We start from the raw sequence: 16,970 nt of genomic DNA on the forward strand, positions 1-16,970 counted from the left end.
CTGATGTGTACCGAGGAGCCAGACCATGTAGTGCTTTGTAGAGGAACATTTGAAACTGCTCTGAAAGCAGCAGGATGTGGCTGAACTCTGGGTGAGCTGTAATCTATGGATGGTTTTATTTGGAACCATAAACAGAGAACTGCAATAATCCAGTGTGACTGGAGTCCAGAAATATTCCTGAGTGAAGCTGATGGTCCTGTTGATGTGGTCAACCACCCATGGTTACCCATGGTAACGTATGGGAAAATAACATGCAGTCTGATTCTACCTAATGTACAGTTTGTGAAATGCCCAGAGTTTCCTCGTCTAAATCATACGTCTGAATCCTTTATGACGGTGGCTGACATTTAGTCATGTGAGGCTTTAAAATAGCCTCAACACATACAGTAATGTTCTGGTTTTGACTGTGACTGGAGCAGAAGCATTAAAAAACAAACTGAGCCCAGAGAGTGAAGCAGCTGGATCTGCTGCTCAGTGCCGACAGCAGGAGAGCAGCCACTACAGGTGATTTACTAAAATACAATAAAGACTTTAAAATACTTAAGAGTCATGCCTGGGCATTAAGTTTTTTCAGACACTTGCTGAATGTCAGAAATTGATAATGAATGCCAATAAATAGAGGTATTTGACCTATTACAGCAACCTATTTGTGTACTAAACATGACAGTCATGGCTGGGAATTTGGCACACAAATTTTTGTTGTACTTCTTGTGCAGTGACAATAAAGTTTCTTCTATTCTATTCTAATTATATTGCAATGCAATTTCCACTACAACTGAGTTCTCCTCCTCAGGGGGGGCGGGGTCGGCACAGGGGTGATCGCGGAGGCGATTGAGGGGCCGCATTGTCCGTCTCTCTTTTTTCGATCCTCTCGTCAGCTCCAAACTCACTCGTCTGCACCTCGTTAACAGACCACAGTGGTTTTACACACAGCAACATTTAACTCAGGTGAAGGAATAACAACAGTCTCGATACAGATCAGCTGGCGCTGTTGCCGCTCTGTTTTTGAAATTTCCAGGTTTGATTCTCATGTCGGATGTCGCGCTCGCACTCTTCCAGTGACGACGCTCTGTCCAATCAGTGGAAGGCAGTCGGCTGACGTCACGTTATAGTATCGCTTCGGCTCGCTTGGAACCAGGCCCAAGGAGGTACTAAAATAGTACCTGGTACCAGATACTAGGGCTAGTGGAAAATCAAAAAAAGCGGGCCGTGCCGCGCCAGTGGAAAAGCGCCAATAGTTACTAACCCACGAACACCTGGCTGTGTGTGCACGGTGCCAAGAGAAGCATCAGTATGGGAATAAGTGAAAATAACAGATTTATGATATGGAATGTCAAACTCTGAAGGACAAAGTTTTTACTTGTTTCCTAAGAATAACATTTATGAGGATAATTTCTTATAGACAAATTAGATCACAGTTAAAACTCTGAGTGCTGATGGTCGCCAACAGTGTGTGTGTGTGTGAGACCGTTGGAGGTCACGCTGAAACACCTGCCTCAGTCTTCATCACCCTCCACAGATTGATGGTGATGCGTCCGACGATGTTGATCTCAGTCATAGTGTCAGCTCCGTAGTCATCTGCGTCCGCAGTGAAGCGGTTCTCTTTGGAGTCACCTGAGGACAGCAGCCAGACAAATAGGCATTTTAAAAGGAGGAGGAGGAGGAGGAGAGGAGCTGCCAGAGGCTCTCCACTCAACTGCTACCCACACACACACAAACTTAAAAACCCAAACACACACAAAGAAATGCACACACGTCTAAAGTACCTACAAGCTGTACATGAATAATAAACACACAGATAAGTCTGTCCTCAAATTACCTGGTCCTGTCTGCAAATGTGCAAGATTAAAGTGGACCTGTAGTCTTTACTCTGAATCTCCCTCTACTACATAATCCACAGGCCTAGTTCAGTTACATATGTTGTGAGACAACAGGAATGCTTTTTTTTACTTTAGTTTTCAGTTATTAGCATATTTTCTGTTCTCTTTCCAAGAGAGGGAGGCAATAGCAAACACTCTCAAATCCTGCTGTTTGGTTCCTAAACTAGATTAGATTAGATGTTTTTTTGCATCCGTTAAATTAGATATTTAGACATGAGCAGGGAGTGAGATCAACATGCAGTGCGGCGGGGTCCAGTTTGATTGACATGTGATTTTGAAGGCTGATCAGATGATGGTATTGAACAGTCCTACCTGGCACTCGTGACAGCTGCTGACACAGGTCCACTCCGAGCACGGCGGCGCGCTGCAGGAGGTAGCCCCAGGAACGCATCTGCACCTCGTATCCCATCAGGATGTCTGGGTCAAACCTAACGGGACACAGCCAGGTGAGCACACAGAGACACACAGTTGTCAGGACTGGATACTTGCTGTAAAACACACACACACGCACGTGCACGCACCTTCTTATGATAGTGATCAGTTCTTGAAACAGCATCTTCTCATCAGTGGCACATTTCAGCTGCAGCCCCGAGATACCCGACCTGACCAGCAGGGGAGCTGTTCCTTTGTTACCTATTGAGGACATTTAAACAGAGTCAGCCTAACATCATGTTACTTTGAACTATTTGTAGCCAAGTAAACACCTCAACAGCCTGTGGCACACTTAACAAATATCTATAAATCAGTGCAGAGGGAGGAAATGCTGTAAAAGGATATACAAAGACTTAAAGGCTGAAATACAAAGACTTTGTACAATGTGAAATCAACAAAATTAACACTCCACCTTCATCACAGCTTTGATAGTCTTTGTCCACCACAATGGCACCAGTCAGCTGTTTGCTGTCTACATCTGGCAAGGGGGCATCAGAACTGAGGCAGTAGAATAAGGCACATATGGGGTCGAACTCAGGGTCAGGTTCGAGGTCACGACGACTTCTTGCATGGAGCTCCATGCCCATCAGTGTTAGGTACTGGACCTGAGGATTGGGAGTGGGGGTGGGGCAGAAATCAAAGCTGTGTCAAAAGGAATAAAAACGTCAGCCTGGACCTAAAACACTGGGTTTCGGTTGTGATTTAGAAGAAGTACACCAGTCACCCTCAGCTTCTTTCACTGATGTGTCCATTCAAAGTCTCTCTGGACAGGTGCAGCCTTTAAATGCCAGTGTAAATCCTAATAGACTGCATGATGTTATCTATGTGCTTGGATATTAATAACATTATTATCATTAAAGCAGAAGTAAGCGATCCAGTCGTTTTGGGTAACTTCTTGTCAGCCGATGGAGTTAGCAGTCCCCGCCTTCATCATGGATCTATTGGTCCTCGTCCCTACGTCACCACATTCATGCGCATCCCTTGGCTGCACACACAGCCCTTCATGCCGTTCTCTCTCTTCACTGGATAAAGCTTGTAGGATACAAGGAAAGTTTTCTCCTCGGCTTACAGCAGAGCAGAGTGACTGACAGACTCTATAGAAGTGATTGCCGTCGGAAGATATAACTATTTAAGACTTATATTAACACAAACATTCCACTTACTTCTGCTTTAAGTCTGAGGAGGCTTAATTTGTGCATCATTTGTGACCAGTCAAGATAGTGATAGTCTTCGTTTGTATGGGCTGGCTGAGATGTAGCCCTTAAAGGGATAGTTCAACATTTTGGCAAATTGGCCCATTGCCATAATCCCTATAGTTTTAGGAGCAGGCTCGTTACCTCGGAGCAGAGCCGCATGCTGCTCAGAGCTATGTAGGGATTATGGCAGTGGACCAATTTGCCAAAATGTTGAACTATCCCTCAAGATTTCCTTGATCTTATACTAGTCATGCTAACTTGTGATGCCCCTGTGTTCCCCTACATTTTTCATGAGAGTGTCCTAAAAGTCCACTTGAGTTGGAGTCCTCTCTGTTTGCTGATCCCAGCACTTCTGAAATCCTGGAACAATATGTGAACCTGCTGGGTTCCCTCTTGTGTTTTTCTTTAGTCTTTGTCTTGGTCTCAACTTTCATTACAAAAACAGGTTCAGCTCAGCAACAGACGGACTGACGTGGCACTGACAGAACCAGTGATGGATTAATTTGACATTTATCAGTACTTATGCTAAAACAGTACTTTTCTCATATCTTTGATATGAGAGGTGCATTTACTAAAACGAGTCCAAGAGCAGCTCACCTCATGCAGAGCTTTGGCATCCTGCAAGTTCTGCATGCTGACTTTGAAGCCGTAAGAGTTGGCTATGCTTGGCCCTTCAATCTGAGAGTTATCTTTCTTTGGCACATTCAAAGCAGCAAACTGGTTCTGTGGATAAACAAGGAGAATAAAAATAAATATCTTAATGAACAAGACAATATGAGTATGAGTATCAGATGGAAGAAGATTCAATTCGTAAAGTGAAGCAAAGAGAAGAAGCAGAGCTCTTGCACAGGTTTTAAAGCTGTTTTCCAGACCATGGACTGGAGAAATGGTGGTTGGTGTGGTGAAGGGGTCTGACCTTTATCTGTGTGGTCAGTAACACTCTTCTTAGAGGGTCCGCCTGGCTTGTCCTTCTCTGCTGAAGTCTCTGAGAGCTGTGACTCGCTGCAGCAGGAATGAGACACAGAGCAGAAACAAGTGAAGCAACAGCGTGAAAAAAGCAGAGCTACAGAAAACAGCGGTCACAGATTTAACATGACATGACCATGACAGGTTTCTCACCCTTAGATATCGGCGTGCTGCACACTGGCTCCAGATCTTCCTTGTTTCTCTGTGTCCTTCTTGAGAAGGGTGTGCTGTGGAGGAGATGGGGACTAGCCCTGCCGTCTTCCTTGTTACTGACATGGAGGGGCGAGGGACTGTGGTTCTCCTCTACCCTTTCCTGTGAGTTAGGGAGCCTCGGAGACAACGGTTCACTTTGACTGTTTTTGCTGGGCTGTTCTGGACCTATGGGGCTGGACTGACAGGACTGCTGCCATGGAGGCAGCTCAGGGGACTCTGGGGAGGTGGTTTTATCATCATCATCATCATCATCATCATCATCATCACCACCATCGTCGTTTTCTTCTTCCTCTTGCCCAGGATCCACACCTCCCTCATCTGAGACTGGACTCACCTGTGAGGATTGTGTGTTCTTCACAGGAGATATGACTAAGGACAGGTTCCTCTTCTTTCTCCTCTGAGTCCTGACACTGGAGAGGTTCCCACACAGCTGCACCTTCACGGTCGGGCAGCAGGAAGCAGATGGCTGCCCGCTTCTCTCCTGGTTCTCCTCCTTTAACTCTAACCCAGCCCCTCCAGTCTTCAGCATCCCCGACGTGTCTCTCCTCCATTTCTGTAAACACTCGTACTGTTCCCTGGCTTCGAGCCATAAATGTACGCGCTCGCGGCTCGGTGGGTTTTTGCAGGGCAGAAGAACGACCTTCTTGTCGCTGGTCGAGGACGAGTTGGATTCAGCTGGCTGTTTGTTTGCCTTGGCAGCCTCGGCTCCCTGGGCTTGGGAACAGGAGGTAATAGTGGCGTTGGGGTGCGTCATGGCTGAGAAAGCCGTCTTCCAGAAGCAGAGGCCCTCCAGAGAGAGCTCTCCGCTGAACTCTGCAAGCTCCTTGACCAGTCTGGTACCCACTGTCAGCTTACGGCCTCCAATCTCCCTGGAGAAAAGAAAGGGTTCATTTACATTATACAAATGTTTGTAATTTACTCACTGTAACAGCATATCACAAGCAATAAATCACATAAAGTCCTGTTAAAGTTTTTTTTAAATTATTTTTGGGTCCAGCAAAAATGCTGTTTATATGTTGTTTGATGGCCTTCTTATAAATTTACCATTACTGTCTATAACAGCCAGCTACACACACATGCACACAGACCTGTTAAATGAAAATGTTTAGTTGCACTTTACAGTTTGGTCGCACTTTGGAATAGTGGATCCATTATCTCCCCCCGGAGTAGCTGTACCTCTCTTCCGACATACAGTATGGAACGAATAGCCTTGTTGTGTACAACTACCTCCAGTTGGAAAACCGGCACGTAATTTGAATGAGAACAATAGTAAAAAACGAGAGTTTAGCTATATTTATCATGTTTTTCACGCCACTATAGACAAATCTGAAATGATTAAAGAAACATTAGTATTCTTTATATATACACATTATATACTCTGTGCACGAGCAAAGCAGTTTTGTGCTGCTATGTGTGGTATTTTGGGGAATCACGGTGTCTAGAAAGCATCAGTGGCTGCAGCTGACAAGGACAGCTAACGACGGTAGCAAAGCTAACATCACGATGTCATGGATGGATGTCAACTGTTAAAACCCTCTCGTTTTCGGAAACAACATGAAACTACTCCAGTTAGCTCAATCATGTTTTAACTAAGATATCTGCTGGAAAAAATATTTTTTCATGGACCGTTTATTTAGTCACTAAAGTTAAACAGCTAACGGTTAGCCCCGCCAATTTACGATAACCATGACTAATTACAAAATCGTGCACACAGAAATAGTAATATATGTCCAATCAATTTTTAGACTTTACAAACATCAGATTAGTGTAAACGGTGATATAGCGACGTGAAAAATGAGATAAATATAGCAAAACTCTTGTCCGTCACGGTTGTTCTCATGCTGGTTTTCTACCCGGAAGTATGTGTAAACAACAAGGCAATTTGTTCTATGTGCTGATAAAATAAAACTGTATGAGGCTCAAATAGACCAATAATGTCAACAATGTTGATCAGCTGGGCTCCATTTCTTATAGAGGATGTCTTTTAGGTTCATTGTCTGCTACTTACATTTCGTCACACACAGCTGATTGTTATGAGGCAGTGTAAAGGTCATCATGAGTTCAGACTGTGGTACTGATATAAAGTCTTACATTGGTTTCCCTGGAGCATCAGAGGGGTCGCTGCAGAAGGGCTCTTGGAAGGTAGCCTCCGACATCTCCAGGTCCAGCAGGGTGTTGAGGATCTCCTCTCGGCTCGGCGGGGACATGAGCGGCTTGAGAACGTGAGCACCACCTCCCGCGCCCCGCAACAGCTGGCTCGCCCTCACCTGGGAGAGTGAGCCGATGGAGCGGGGAGAGCTGCTGGGCGTGGTGGACGTCAGTCCGTCGATGCCCTCCAGAAGATACCCAGAGGATGTTGGCGAGCCCTCGTGGTCAACGAAGGAGGCAGAGGTTAAAGGCAGCGGGATGACAGGGTCGAAGACGGAAAAGAGCAGCTCTTTTCTTTCACAGTGAAAGTCTTGAAAGGGACTGAGGGTGTGGGATTTACATACAGAAAGGTCCCACTCTCTGTTCTTGATCCTCTCAGAGTCAAGGAAAGTGAGGCTACTGGATGCGGACTCCTTGTTCTCTGGTCTATCGAAGAGGTCTGGGCTGACGGGCCTGGCTTTGTGCAGGTCAGAGCCCTTCTGAAGCTCCTCCCCACTACCTGACAGCCGGTCCAGTTTCCTCTCAAAGCCCAGCATCTGAGCAGAGACAGCTTCTTGGCTGACATCACTCAGGAACTTGACTGGCAAGTTTTTATCGGTCAGGACGAACTGGCTCCCACTATACGGGCTGGAGAATTCAGTCTGATCAATAGCGTTAATGTCAAATTTATAGTTGTGCGGGAGCTCTGGCGACAAACTGTCCTCTATGAAGTTACAATCCTCCAACCCTGGGTCTGAAAGAAAGAGTGAGAAGTCATCCGACATGTTGCCCTCCTGCTTCACTGGCTGAGAGCCACTTGTCCTGTCTTTCCTAACTCTGGGCTTTTTACTCTTGGGGGTGGTAGACTTTGGGGCCCTGGGTTTACGATTAGTGGTGGGAGGAGCTTTTCTGGGTTTAGCTGGTTTAGCTGTAGGATCTAGTAGTGCTGCGGCCTGAGCTATGACAGTAGAATGGCTGTCTGCGCCCACCACTTGTCGGGGAAGGGTCTGTCCTTGCTGCCTCTTCTGGAGAAGCTGTTTGAGGACAGTCAGGCCAGAGGGCGTCTCACAAAGAGCAGGGATCTCCCCATTCTTAGGACCAGAGTCTGGGGAGACGACTGCTGGTTGGGCTTCTTTATTGTCTGCCAGAGCTGTGCACTCATCCTGTGAAGCCTCTGCCTTTACCACAGTGGTCTGGCAGCTCTGCTGCTTCACATTAGTCTGTGGTGAAACACTTTGGTTGAGTTCCATGATTGAAGTTTCACAATCCTCAACCTTTGGTTCTATAGACTGGGCTGCTGAGACAGAGTGTGGTGTAGATGCAGGCTGGACGCTGCCCTGGCTGCTGCTGCCGTCTGTGCTCACTGGCTGCTGAAAAGGAGGGACGTCTTGAGAGGAGCTCTCAGAAGGAGGTAGCTCCTCCTCAGGGAAGAAGATCTGAGAGCTGTCTTTAAATGACTCTTGGCTTTTGGGTTCTGGTGTCTTCTTTTTGCGGGACCTTTTGGGTTTTGTTGCGGTTGTAGAGCTGCTTGTACCTTCAGCTACATCCTTAGCTTTCTTCCTCTGCCTTGGAGCAGCTGTTCTGGGCTCTCCTGCCTCTGGAGGCTTAGCAGTTGATTTGTTTGCTTTCGCTCTGCTCTCTGAAGGTTTCTTAGACCTGGCAGGTAGACGTTTATTCCGTGCTCCTTTGGTCGAAGACACAGTGTGCGGCGCGTGAAAAGCAGAGCTAAGACACGGGTCACTGAGCGGGTTTATCAGCTGCTCCGAGCTGTCCATAAGAGGGTCGCTTGTTGGGGACCAACAGCGTGGAGGTGTTGAGTCTGTGGGGCTCGGGGACCTATCAGAGAGGTATCCTAACTCCACCATGACATCAGTGTAGTCAGTGTTATGGTCATCGACCAGCTCGCAGTAACATGGGCGAGGGGGGGGCAGAGAGGGGAGGATGGGGCCTCTCTGACAGCCTTTAGGCCTTCTCACCCTTTCACCCCGTCTGACTGGAGGTTTGGAGATGCTGCTGATTGTTTTCTTAGGAGTGGAGTTGACCTTTGTCTTCCGTTTGGGCTGTTTCTTGGCCTTGGGCTCAGTGACAGGAAACCTGACTGCGGTGGATTCAGGCACTTTGGGCCAAAAATCCTTCAGAGGAGCCAGTTTATTATACAGCTCTAGTTTATCTGGAGTCAGCAGCACCGGCTGCTCCTCTGTTTTCACTTTGGCCATCTTCACCAGCATGTTTTTCTGGCCTTTGAATCTGTTGATAATAATGTACTTGATGATTATTGGGGGCTCCTTCTTGCGCCGTTTCTGGTATTTTGCTTCCTGCCCGCTAAGAGCGCCGCTGTCCTTCAACTTTCCGTCTTTGACAGCCGCTGGATTTTTTGAACGAGCTGAACCTGAGTGTTCTCCATCCTCGACGTCGTAGAGCATTTTCCGTTTGGCCCTCAAAGTGTATTTACTACCAGGCAGTGCTGAAGGTTTGGTGCAGGTGACTTGAGCAGATACATCTTCCAGTGGGGTTACCCTGTCCTCTGCTGAGTCTTTGACCTCTTCTTGGAGACAGGGAACGCTGGCGGAGTCGGCAAGAGGGGGCTCGGGAAGTTCTGGCTGTGTCGGTTCAGTTTCAGACCTGTCGTCCACCTCTGGCTCCTCTTCTGCGATTGGCTGTCCCTCTGTGCTGGGCTTGTCATTAAGTGGCTTGGCCTCTTGTGACGTTTCATCTTCAACTGAAGTTGGCATGTCTATGTCGACGGTCAGTGCCGAAGAAGAGGTGATTGAGTTGGGGCTAGTGCTAACGTTGCTGTCAGAGGTAGAGCTTTCAGTTGTGTTGAATTTGTTCCTCTGTCCCGTCATCCCTAGTCTTTTCTTATTCACTTTTAGCCTAGACCTGCGGGGCTGGGCCTCCACCAATTTACTGCATGAGTCTGTGAGCTTTTTGCTGCCAGCTTTTTTCCGACTGAGACAGTTGGAAAGGATGACACTGGGAAAGAACTTGTAGTGTGCTTCCTGCTGGGCGACGATCGTCTTCTCAGTCTTATTTTCCTGATAGTCTTCGTACCTGATTTTGAGTTCGCCGACGTCGCCCTCCTCACTGTCTTGGCCAATTTCTTCCTCCTGGGGATCAAGGAACTCGCCCTTCTCCATGGCAGAGGGGGCTGAGGAGATGTTCCTGCTGTCCTTCTGGCTCAACTCCAGCTCAGTTTTGGCTGAGCAGTTTCTCAGCTCGGAGTAACAGAGAGAGAAAGTCCTGTGGTTCTGAAGAATGGACAGACAGTTGGTTTCTACATTCTTTATGCTGCTGTACTTTTTCCTGCTCTTGGTGACTTGTCTGTTACCAAATGGGAAACTTTCTAATTCTGTCTTATCCAAGGCTATAGAGGTTTTCTTGTCGTAGGCGTACAGGGGTTGGATGCCCTCTTTGTTTACACAGGGAGACGCCTCTGGGTGATTGGCTGTTTTGCAAGGGATAGGGTGTTTGACTGGTGGGATGTAAGGGATTTCTTTATTAACCTTGAACCCTGTTGAACATTCACTGCTGTTGTCCTGGCTGCTTTTGGATTGAAAGTGCTTGTCGAGTGGTTGTTCAGTGTTCAGTCCGTGAACTGGTCTGTGCTCAGGGTGCTTGAACTCCAGAAGGATCTTAGCTGAGGAAGGCGGCTCCAGGTGAACTGTCTCTCCAGGGAAGGGATTTCTTTTTCCAAGCATCTTTTCTGCGGCTATGAGAGAGGACTGGGTCCGGGAGCCACTGTCAGTTAAGGACGAATCTATGGAAGCAACAGAAGAGAAGCAAAAAACAGTGTTCAATCAATGTTCATTTATGTTATGTTACGTTACGTTACGTTACATTATGTTGATTTTGTCAACTTTGGGTCTCCTGTGTTAGTAGTATGAGATTGTAAAATTAGATTTAAAAAATTAAAATCACAACATAACATCAGTGTTTTGTATTTATCGACCATCATCAGTCTACCACATATCAGAAAATCACATGATGATTGGCAAGATGGCGTCGTAGCGTGAACACCTGTCTTGTTGAGCTCCGGTGAGGTTTTCTGAATATCCGTCTAAAATATGTGTTCACCTGGTGAAACGTTATAAATGCGCGTGGGAGTAACTCTATAATGAGTCTGGAGGACTATTTTTCGAAAATGCCTCGCGCCAAGTCCAAGAAGACAGTTTCGACTGTGCATGCTAGCGACATTGTGGAGCCTGCTGCGGATGAGCCCGAAGAAGCTAACGCTAGCGAGACAGAAGCCACTGCCGACACCGAGGAAACTGGGAGTGATGTTAATCCGAGTATTCTCTCGGCTCTGAGTAAGATAACTGACAACATTACTAACTCATTGGATGCTAAAGTTGATATTGTGCTGGCTGCTATCCGCGAACAAACATCTCGGATCCAGGCTTTGGCAACACGGGTTGGTGATGCCGAGACACGGATCTCAGGCGTGGAAGACACGGCAGATGTGCTGCAGGCAAAAGTGGCACAACTCGAAAAACAAGTAACTGACATGGCAGACCATATGGATGATTTAGAGAACCGCAGTCGCAGATGTAACCTTGGTCTAGTCGGGCTACCCGAGGGCATGGAGGGAAAGGATGCAGTCACTTTCATGGAGTCTTGGCTTCCCTCCTATCTCAACCTCACAACCAAAAATGGGAAGATCAAGCTGGACCGCGCTCACCGCTCCCTAGCACCGAAGCCGGGCACTAACCAACGCGCCAGACCCATCATCATGAAACTTCACAACTTTGCTGATAAACATCGAGTGATGGCCGCAGCCCGGCACCTTGCTACGCAGCCGAACCAGCCAGCAGACCGGATCAGAGTCTCCTTCTTTAATGATTATTCGGGAGCGGTGGCCAAGAAACGTAACTGGGCGTTCACACCAAAAGCGACCGGAGCGACCGCGGCAACCAGCTGCCATTCATTTTCAATGTACACTGGCGACAAGGAGCGACGAGGAGTGACGAGGAGCAACCGGCGGCGGGAGCGACGCGAGCGACGTGATGGGCGCGACGCGACGCGAGCGATGAAAGTTGGGAGAGATTGAACTTTATGCAAATGAGCAGCGGCGCGACCGCGGCGACAGGAGGAAGAACGTGGATTATGCGCTTCTATATCCCGCTACGCTGAAGCTGTCTGTCAATGGCAAGGAGAAGAGATTTAACACACCAGAGGCAGCTCGACTTACGTGGAGTCGCTGCCCTGAATTTTTGTAACCACCGGAGTGTCCCTTTTATTTAACATTGTGCCTTATGAAGCAATGTGAGTACCTGCCAAATTCAGGCGTGTGTGACTCTGCCCCTTTTTTTTCCTTGCTGCTTATAAGCAACCAGGTGAAATGTCCCACTTCACCGTGCGCTGGACAGACTGTGTTTTTGTCTATGAGCAGGCGTGAGTTAAGCGCATGTTGTACCTGTCGGCTCGCACCGGCAGGCAGGAGAAGATCGGTTTTTCCCTACACGTTCAGTAGGGTTGTTGCCAAATTACTGTTTTTTGAATGTTTTGTTACACAGCTCTTTCATTTTCTTATTCTTAACCAGAGTGTGGTGAATTTTTTGGCTCAATATGCTTTTTATGATACATGAATAATCAAAAAGGGGGACCGGAGGGTGTGTTCCAACTACCGGGGGATCACACTCCTCAGCCTCCCGGGGAAAGTCTATTCCAGGGTGCTGGAGAGGAGAATTCGGCCGATAGTCGAACCTCGGATTCAGGAGGAACAATGCGGTTTTCGTCCTGGTTGTGGAACACTGGACCAGCTCTACACCCTCCGCAGGGTGCTCGAGGGTGCATGGGAGTTTGCCCAACCAGTCCACATGTGTTTTGTGGACTTGGAGAAGGCTTTCGACCGTGTCCCACGTGGCATCCTGTGGGAGGTGCTCCGAGAGTATGGGGTCGGGGGCCCTCTGCTGAGGGCTGTACGGTCCCTGTATGACCGGAGCAGGAGCTTGGTTCGCATTGCCGGCAGTAAGTCAGACCTGTTCCCGGTGCGTGTTGGACTCCGGCAGGGCTGCCCTTTGTCACCGGTTCTGTTCATTATTTATATGGACAGAATTTCTAGGCGCAGCCAAGGGCCGGAGGGGGTACGGTTCGGGAGCCACTTGATTTCATCTCTGCTTTTTGCAGATGATGTGGTCTTGTTGGCTCCCTCGAGCCAGGACCTTCAGCATGCACTGGGGCGGTTTGCAGCCGAGTGTGAAGCAGCTGGGATGAGAATCAGCACCTCTAAGTCCGAGGCCATGGTTCTCGACCGGAAAAAGGTGGCTTGCACCCTCCAGGTCGGGGGAGAGTTCCTGCCTCAGGTGGAGGAGTTTAAGTATCTTGGGGTCTTGTTCACGAGTGATGGGAGAACGGAGCGCGAGATCGACAGGCGGATCGGTGCGGCGGCCGCAGTAATGCGGTCATTGTATCGGTCCGTCGTGGTGAAGAAGGAGCTGAGCCGAAAGGCAAAGCTCTCGATTTACCGGTCGATCTACGTTCCCACCCTCACCTATGATCATGAACTCTGGGTCATGACCGAAAGAACGGGATCCCGGATACAAGCGGCCGAAATGAGTTTCCTCCGCAGGGTGGCGGGGCGCTCCCTTAGAGATAGGGTGAGGAGCTCTGTCACCCGGGAGGAGCTCGGAGTAGAGCCGCTGCTCCTCCACATCGAGAGGAGCCAGCTGAGGTGGCTCGGGCACCTGTATAGGATGCCCCCTGGACGCCTCCCTCGTGAGGTGTTCCGGGCATGTCCCACCGGGAGGAGGCCCCGAGGAAGACCCAGGACACGCTGGAGTGACTACGTCACTCGGCTGGCCTGGGAACGCCTTGGGGTCCCCCCGGAAGAGCTGGAGGAAGTGTCCGGGGAGAGGGAAGTCTGGGGATCCCTGCTCCGACTGCTGCCCCCGCGACCCGACTCCGGATCAAGCGGATGAAAATGGATGGATGGATGGATGGATGAATAATACTAACAATGAATAAGCTGCGAATATGCACCTGGAATGTACGTGGGGTTCACAGCCCTATTAAGAGGAGAAAAATATTTACATGTCTAAAAAGATGTTGCTATGTTACAAGAGATACATCTTGATGACAACGAGCATTTCAAGTTACAACAAGGGCCATTCGGACAAGTATTTTTCTCATCCTTTACTACAAGAAGTAGGGGAGTGGCAGTGTTGATTAGGAAAAATGTATCTTTTACAATATCTGACTGTGTTAAAGATCTGAAGGGTCGTTATGTGATAGTTAAGGGAACTTTGCAAGGTCAAAATATTGTAATAATGAATGTATATTTTCCACCTGCCCACCCAACCACCTTTCTTACCAAAATGTTTCTGGACTTAGCTCCATTCCTTCCTAACTCTACCGTTATTGTTGGTGGTGATTTTAATTTAATATTAAATCCGCTTATGGACAAATTTCCACATAGTATTGCATCCCCCTCTCCTCAGGCCAACACGCTCCATGCTCTATGTGAGGAGTTTGGGCTTATTGATGCTTGGAGGTGTACCCACCCCTCTGATAAACAATACACATTTTTCTCGGCTCCGCATAAGTGCCAAACTAGAATTGATTATTTTTTTCTGCCAAAAACTGACTTGTGTTCAGTTTTATCATGTGACATAACCAGTATAATTATCTCAGATCAGGCTAGAGTAATTTTGGACCTTAATCTTAAAGGGACAACGAGGAGTTTCTAATCGGTTATAAAAAAGTCTCACGTTAATGTGGATGAATCTCCGCTACGCACACTTGGTAATGGGCCCATTTTCGATAAATAAATCATTCTGTCTCTATCGTTATTTTGTTACTATTAGTGGTGGCGGAGATGCTGGTCGAGCCACGAGCACGAGTCATGCGAATAACGTAGCTGAATCGCCGTTTATGGTCGGAACTACGACGGTATGTGAACCTCTTTGAACCTCTGACTTTAATTATTGATGAATGAAAACATGAGTCCGTCTTGCGCCGGTCAAAATAATTTTACGGTGTGCGCGGAGGCTCATAAATGTAGTGTGAAAACGCTTCGCTTTTCCAAAACTCCTCGTTGTCCAAAACAGCGCTTCATCAGTCTCGTCACTGGAGACTTAATACCATTATTCTTAAGGATGGGGAATTTACTTCCAACTTTTCTACTGAACTTAAAGCATTTTTGAATATCAACACTCCATCAGCCAGTAATGCCTCTGTTTTATGGGAAACATGCAAAGCTTATGCGAGAGGGTTAATTATTTCATACTCTGCAACAAAGAAGCGCCAACGGCTGGAGAAACAAAAATCTTTAGAGAGTGAATTGATGGATAAAGAAAAAGCATATATTGCCTCTCCGTCACCACCATTGTGGCAAGAAATAACTACACTCAGATCAGCGCTGAACTGCCTTCTTACTAGAGATGCAGAAAAGAAAATTAAGTATACTAGACAGAGGTTTTACGAGCATGGAGATAAAGCGGGCAAATGTCTGCCGTACTATGTTAAGAAGCGCGCAGAATCTAACACCATCGCAGCGGTATCTGATGAAGAAGGCCACAAGGTACACGAAAACAAATTGATAAATAACTGTTTTAAGAATTTTTACAAAAATCTGTATTCTTCCCAACAAGCTCCAGAGGGGGAGCAACTAATGTACGATTTCTTTACTCAATTTGACTTACCAAATTTGTCAGAAGAACAGAAGACTGCCCTTAATAGTCCCATAACTAAAACTGAAGTGATCAAAGCTATTAAAACGTTACAAAATGGAAAGTCACCAGGACCTGACGGCTTCTATCGTGAATTTTATAAACAGTTCCAGAATATTCTTGTAGAACCTCTTCTTGATATGTTCAACCACTCCTTCACTACAGGAGAATTCCCGCAGACACTGAGGGAGGCCAATATTTCTTTAATTCTAAAGAAAGGGAAATGTCCTGACTTTTGTGGGTCCTACAGGCCCATAGCCCTCTTAAATGTAGATAGGAAGCTGCTTTCTAAAATCTTAGCCTCTCGTTTGGAAAACCTCTTACCTGTACTGATAAAGGAGGACCAGACAGGTTTTATAAGGGGTCGGAATTCAGCTACCAATGTTAGACGTTTGTTAAACGCTATCCTAGCTTTTAAACAAAAATCTATTAACGGTCTGGTGCTTTCTCTCGATGCAGAGAAAGCATTCGACCAAATTGAATGGTCTTACTTACTATATACAGTGGGTAAATTTGGTCTAGGGGAGAATTTTATAAAATGGGTCAAAATTATCTATAGTAGTCCACAGGCAGCAGTCCTGACTAATGGATTCAGGTCTGAATACTTTAACACTTACAGAGGGGTGATGCAGGGTTGCCCTTTATCGCCCCTCCTATTCGCTTTGGCCATAGAGCCACTTGCTGAGGCCATAAGGGTGACGCCCACAATACGTAGTTTAGAGATTGGACAGCTGTGTCATAAAATAACCTTATACGCGGATGACGTTTTAATTCTTTTGACTGACCCTGAAACATCCGTACCAAGTCTTATTGAGGTGATTGACAGATTTAGCTGTTTCTCTGGCTATAAAATCAATCTGGCTAAATCAGAGGCCATGCCTCTTGGTACTCTTTTAACAATTCCAACTACTGTTCCCCCCTTTCCTTTTAAATGGTCCCCCAATGGGTTTGTGTATTTGGGAATCTTTATTACCCCATCTTTCGATCAACTATACAAAGCCAACTTTACACCCCTATTTTGTAAAATTAAACAGGACCTAGAGCGATGGACGTCACTTCCTGTTTCCTGGTTAGGATGCATTGCCCTGGTCCAAATGAATGTGCTGCCTAGGTTATTGTATCCTATCCAAATTATCCCCATCTTGTTTTCTAAAAGGGTATTGAAGGACATAAATGGACCTAAGCTTAAGATGGCAGTATTACATCTACCAAGTTCAATGGGTGGCTTGGATTTACCTAATATTAAAATGTATCAGCTTTGTGCCCATTTAAGATTTGTGAACGACTGGGTTAAGGGTAAAACTTCAATCTGGTTGGATATTGAGACAGCTTTGTCACAATGCAAACTAACAGCACCCTGAAATATCTGCTGTTGAGAAAATTTTGTTTCATAGACAGTTGAAAGTGCCTCTGAGCTCATTTTACCATGTACTTAATGGTCTTTCTACCACTGATGCGCAGAGGGTCAGAGGTGTGTGGGAGAAGGAGTT

At 46.9% G+C, this 16,970-nt stretch overlaps 1 protein-coding gene across 1 annotated transcript in view; it reads right to left on the reverse strand.

The window, feature by feature from the left end:
* Positions 1-16,970, reverse strand: part of rev3l (REV3 like, DNA directed polymerase zeta catalytic subunit) — a 92,987-nt gene that overhangs the window by 14,265 nt on the left and 61,752 nt on the right. The window contains exons 13-20 of the mRNA XM_085771748.1: positions 6,779-10,571; positions 4,628-5,556; positions 4,425-4,510; positions 4,106-4,231; positions 2,725-2,917; positions 2,402-2,513; positions 2,193-2,308; positions 1,496-1,614 (exon numbers count right to left, since the gene is read on the reverse strand). Of these exons, the coding sequence (XP_085627874.1) occupies positions 1,496-1,614; positions 2,193-2,308; positions 2,402-2,513; positions 2,725-2,917; positions 4,106-4,231; positions 4,425-4,510; positions 4,628-5,556; positions 6,779-10,571 (5,474 nt within the window). The remainder of the gene's footprint in view (positions 1-1,495; positions 1,615-2,192; positions 2,309-2,401; positions 2,514-2,724; positions 2,918-4,105; positions 4,232-4,424; positions 4,511-4,627; positions 5,557-6,778; positions 10,572-16,970) is intronic.

Source organism: Trachurus japonicus, chromosome 24, assembly GCF_045865225.1.
Source record: "Trachurus japonicus isolate A0001 chromosome 24, Traja_1.0".
NCBI lineage: Eukaryota > Metazoa > Chordata > Actinopteri > Carangiformes > Carangidae > Trachurus > Trachurus japonicus.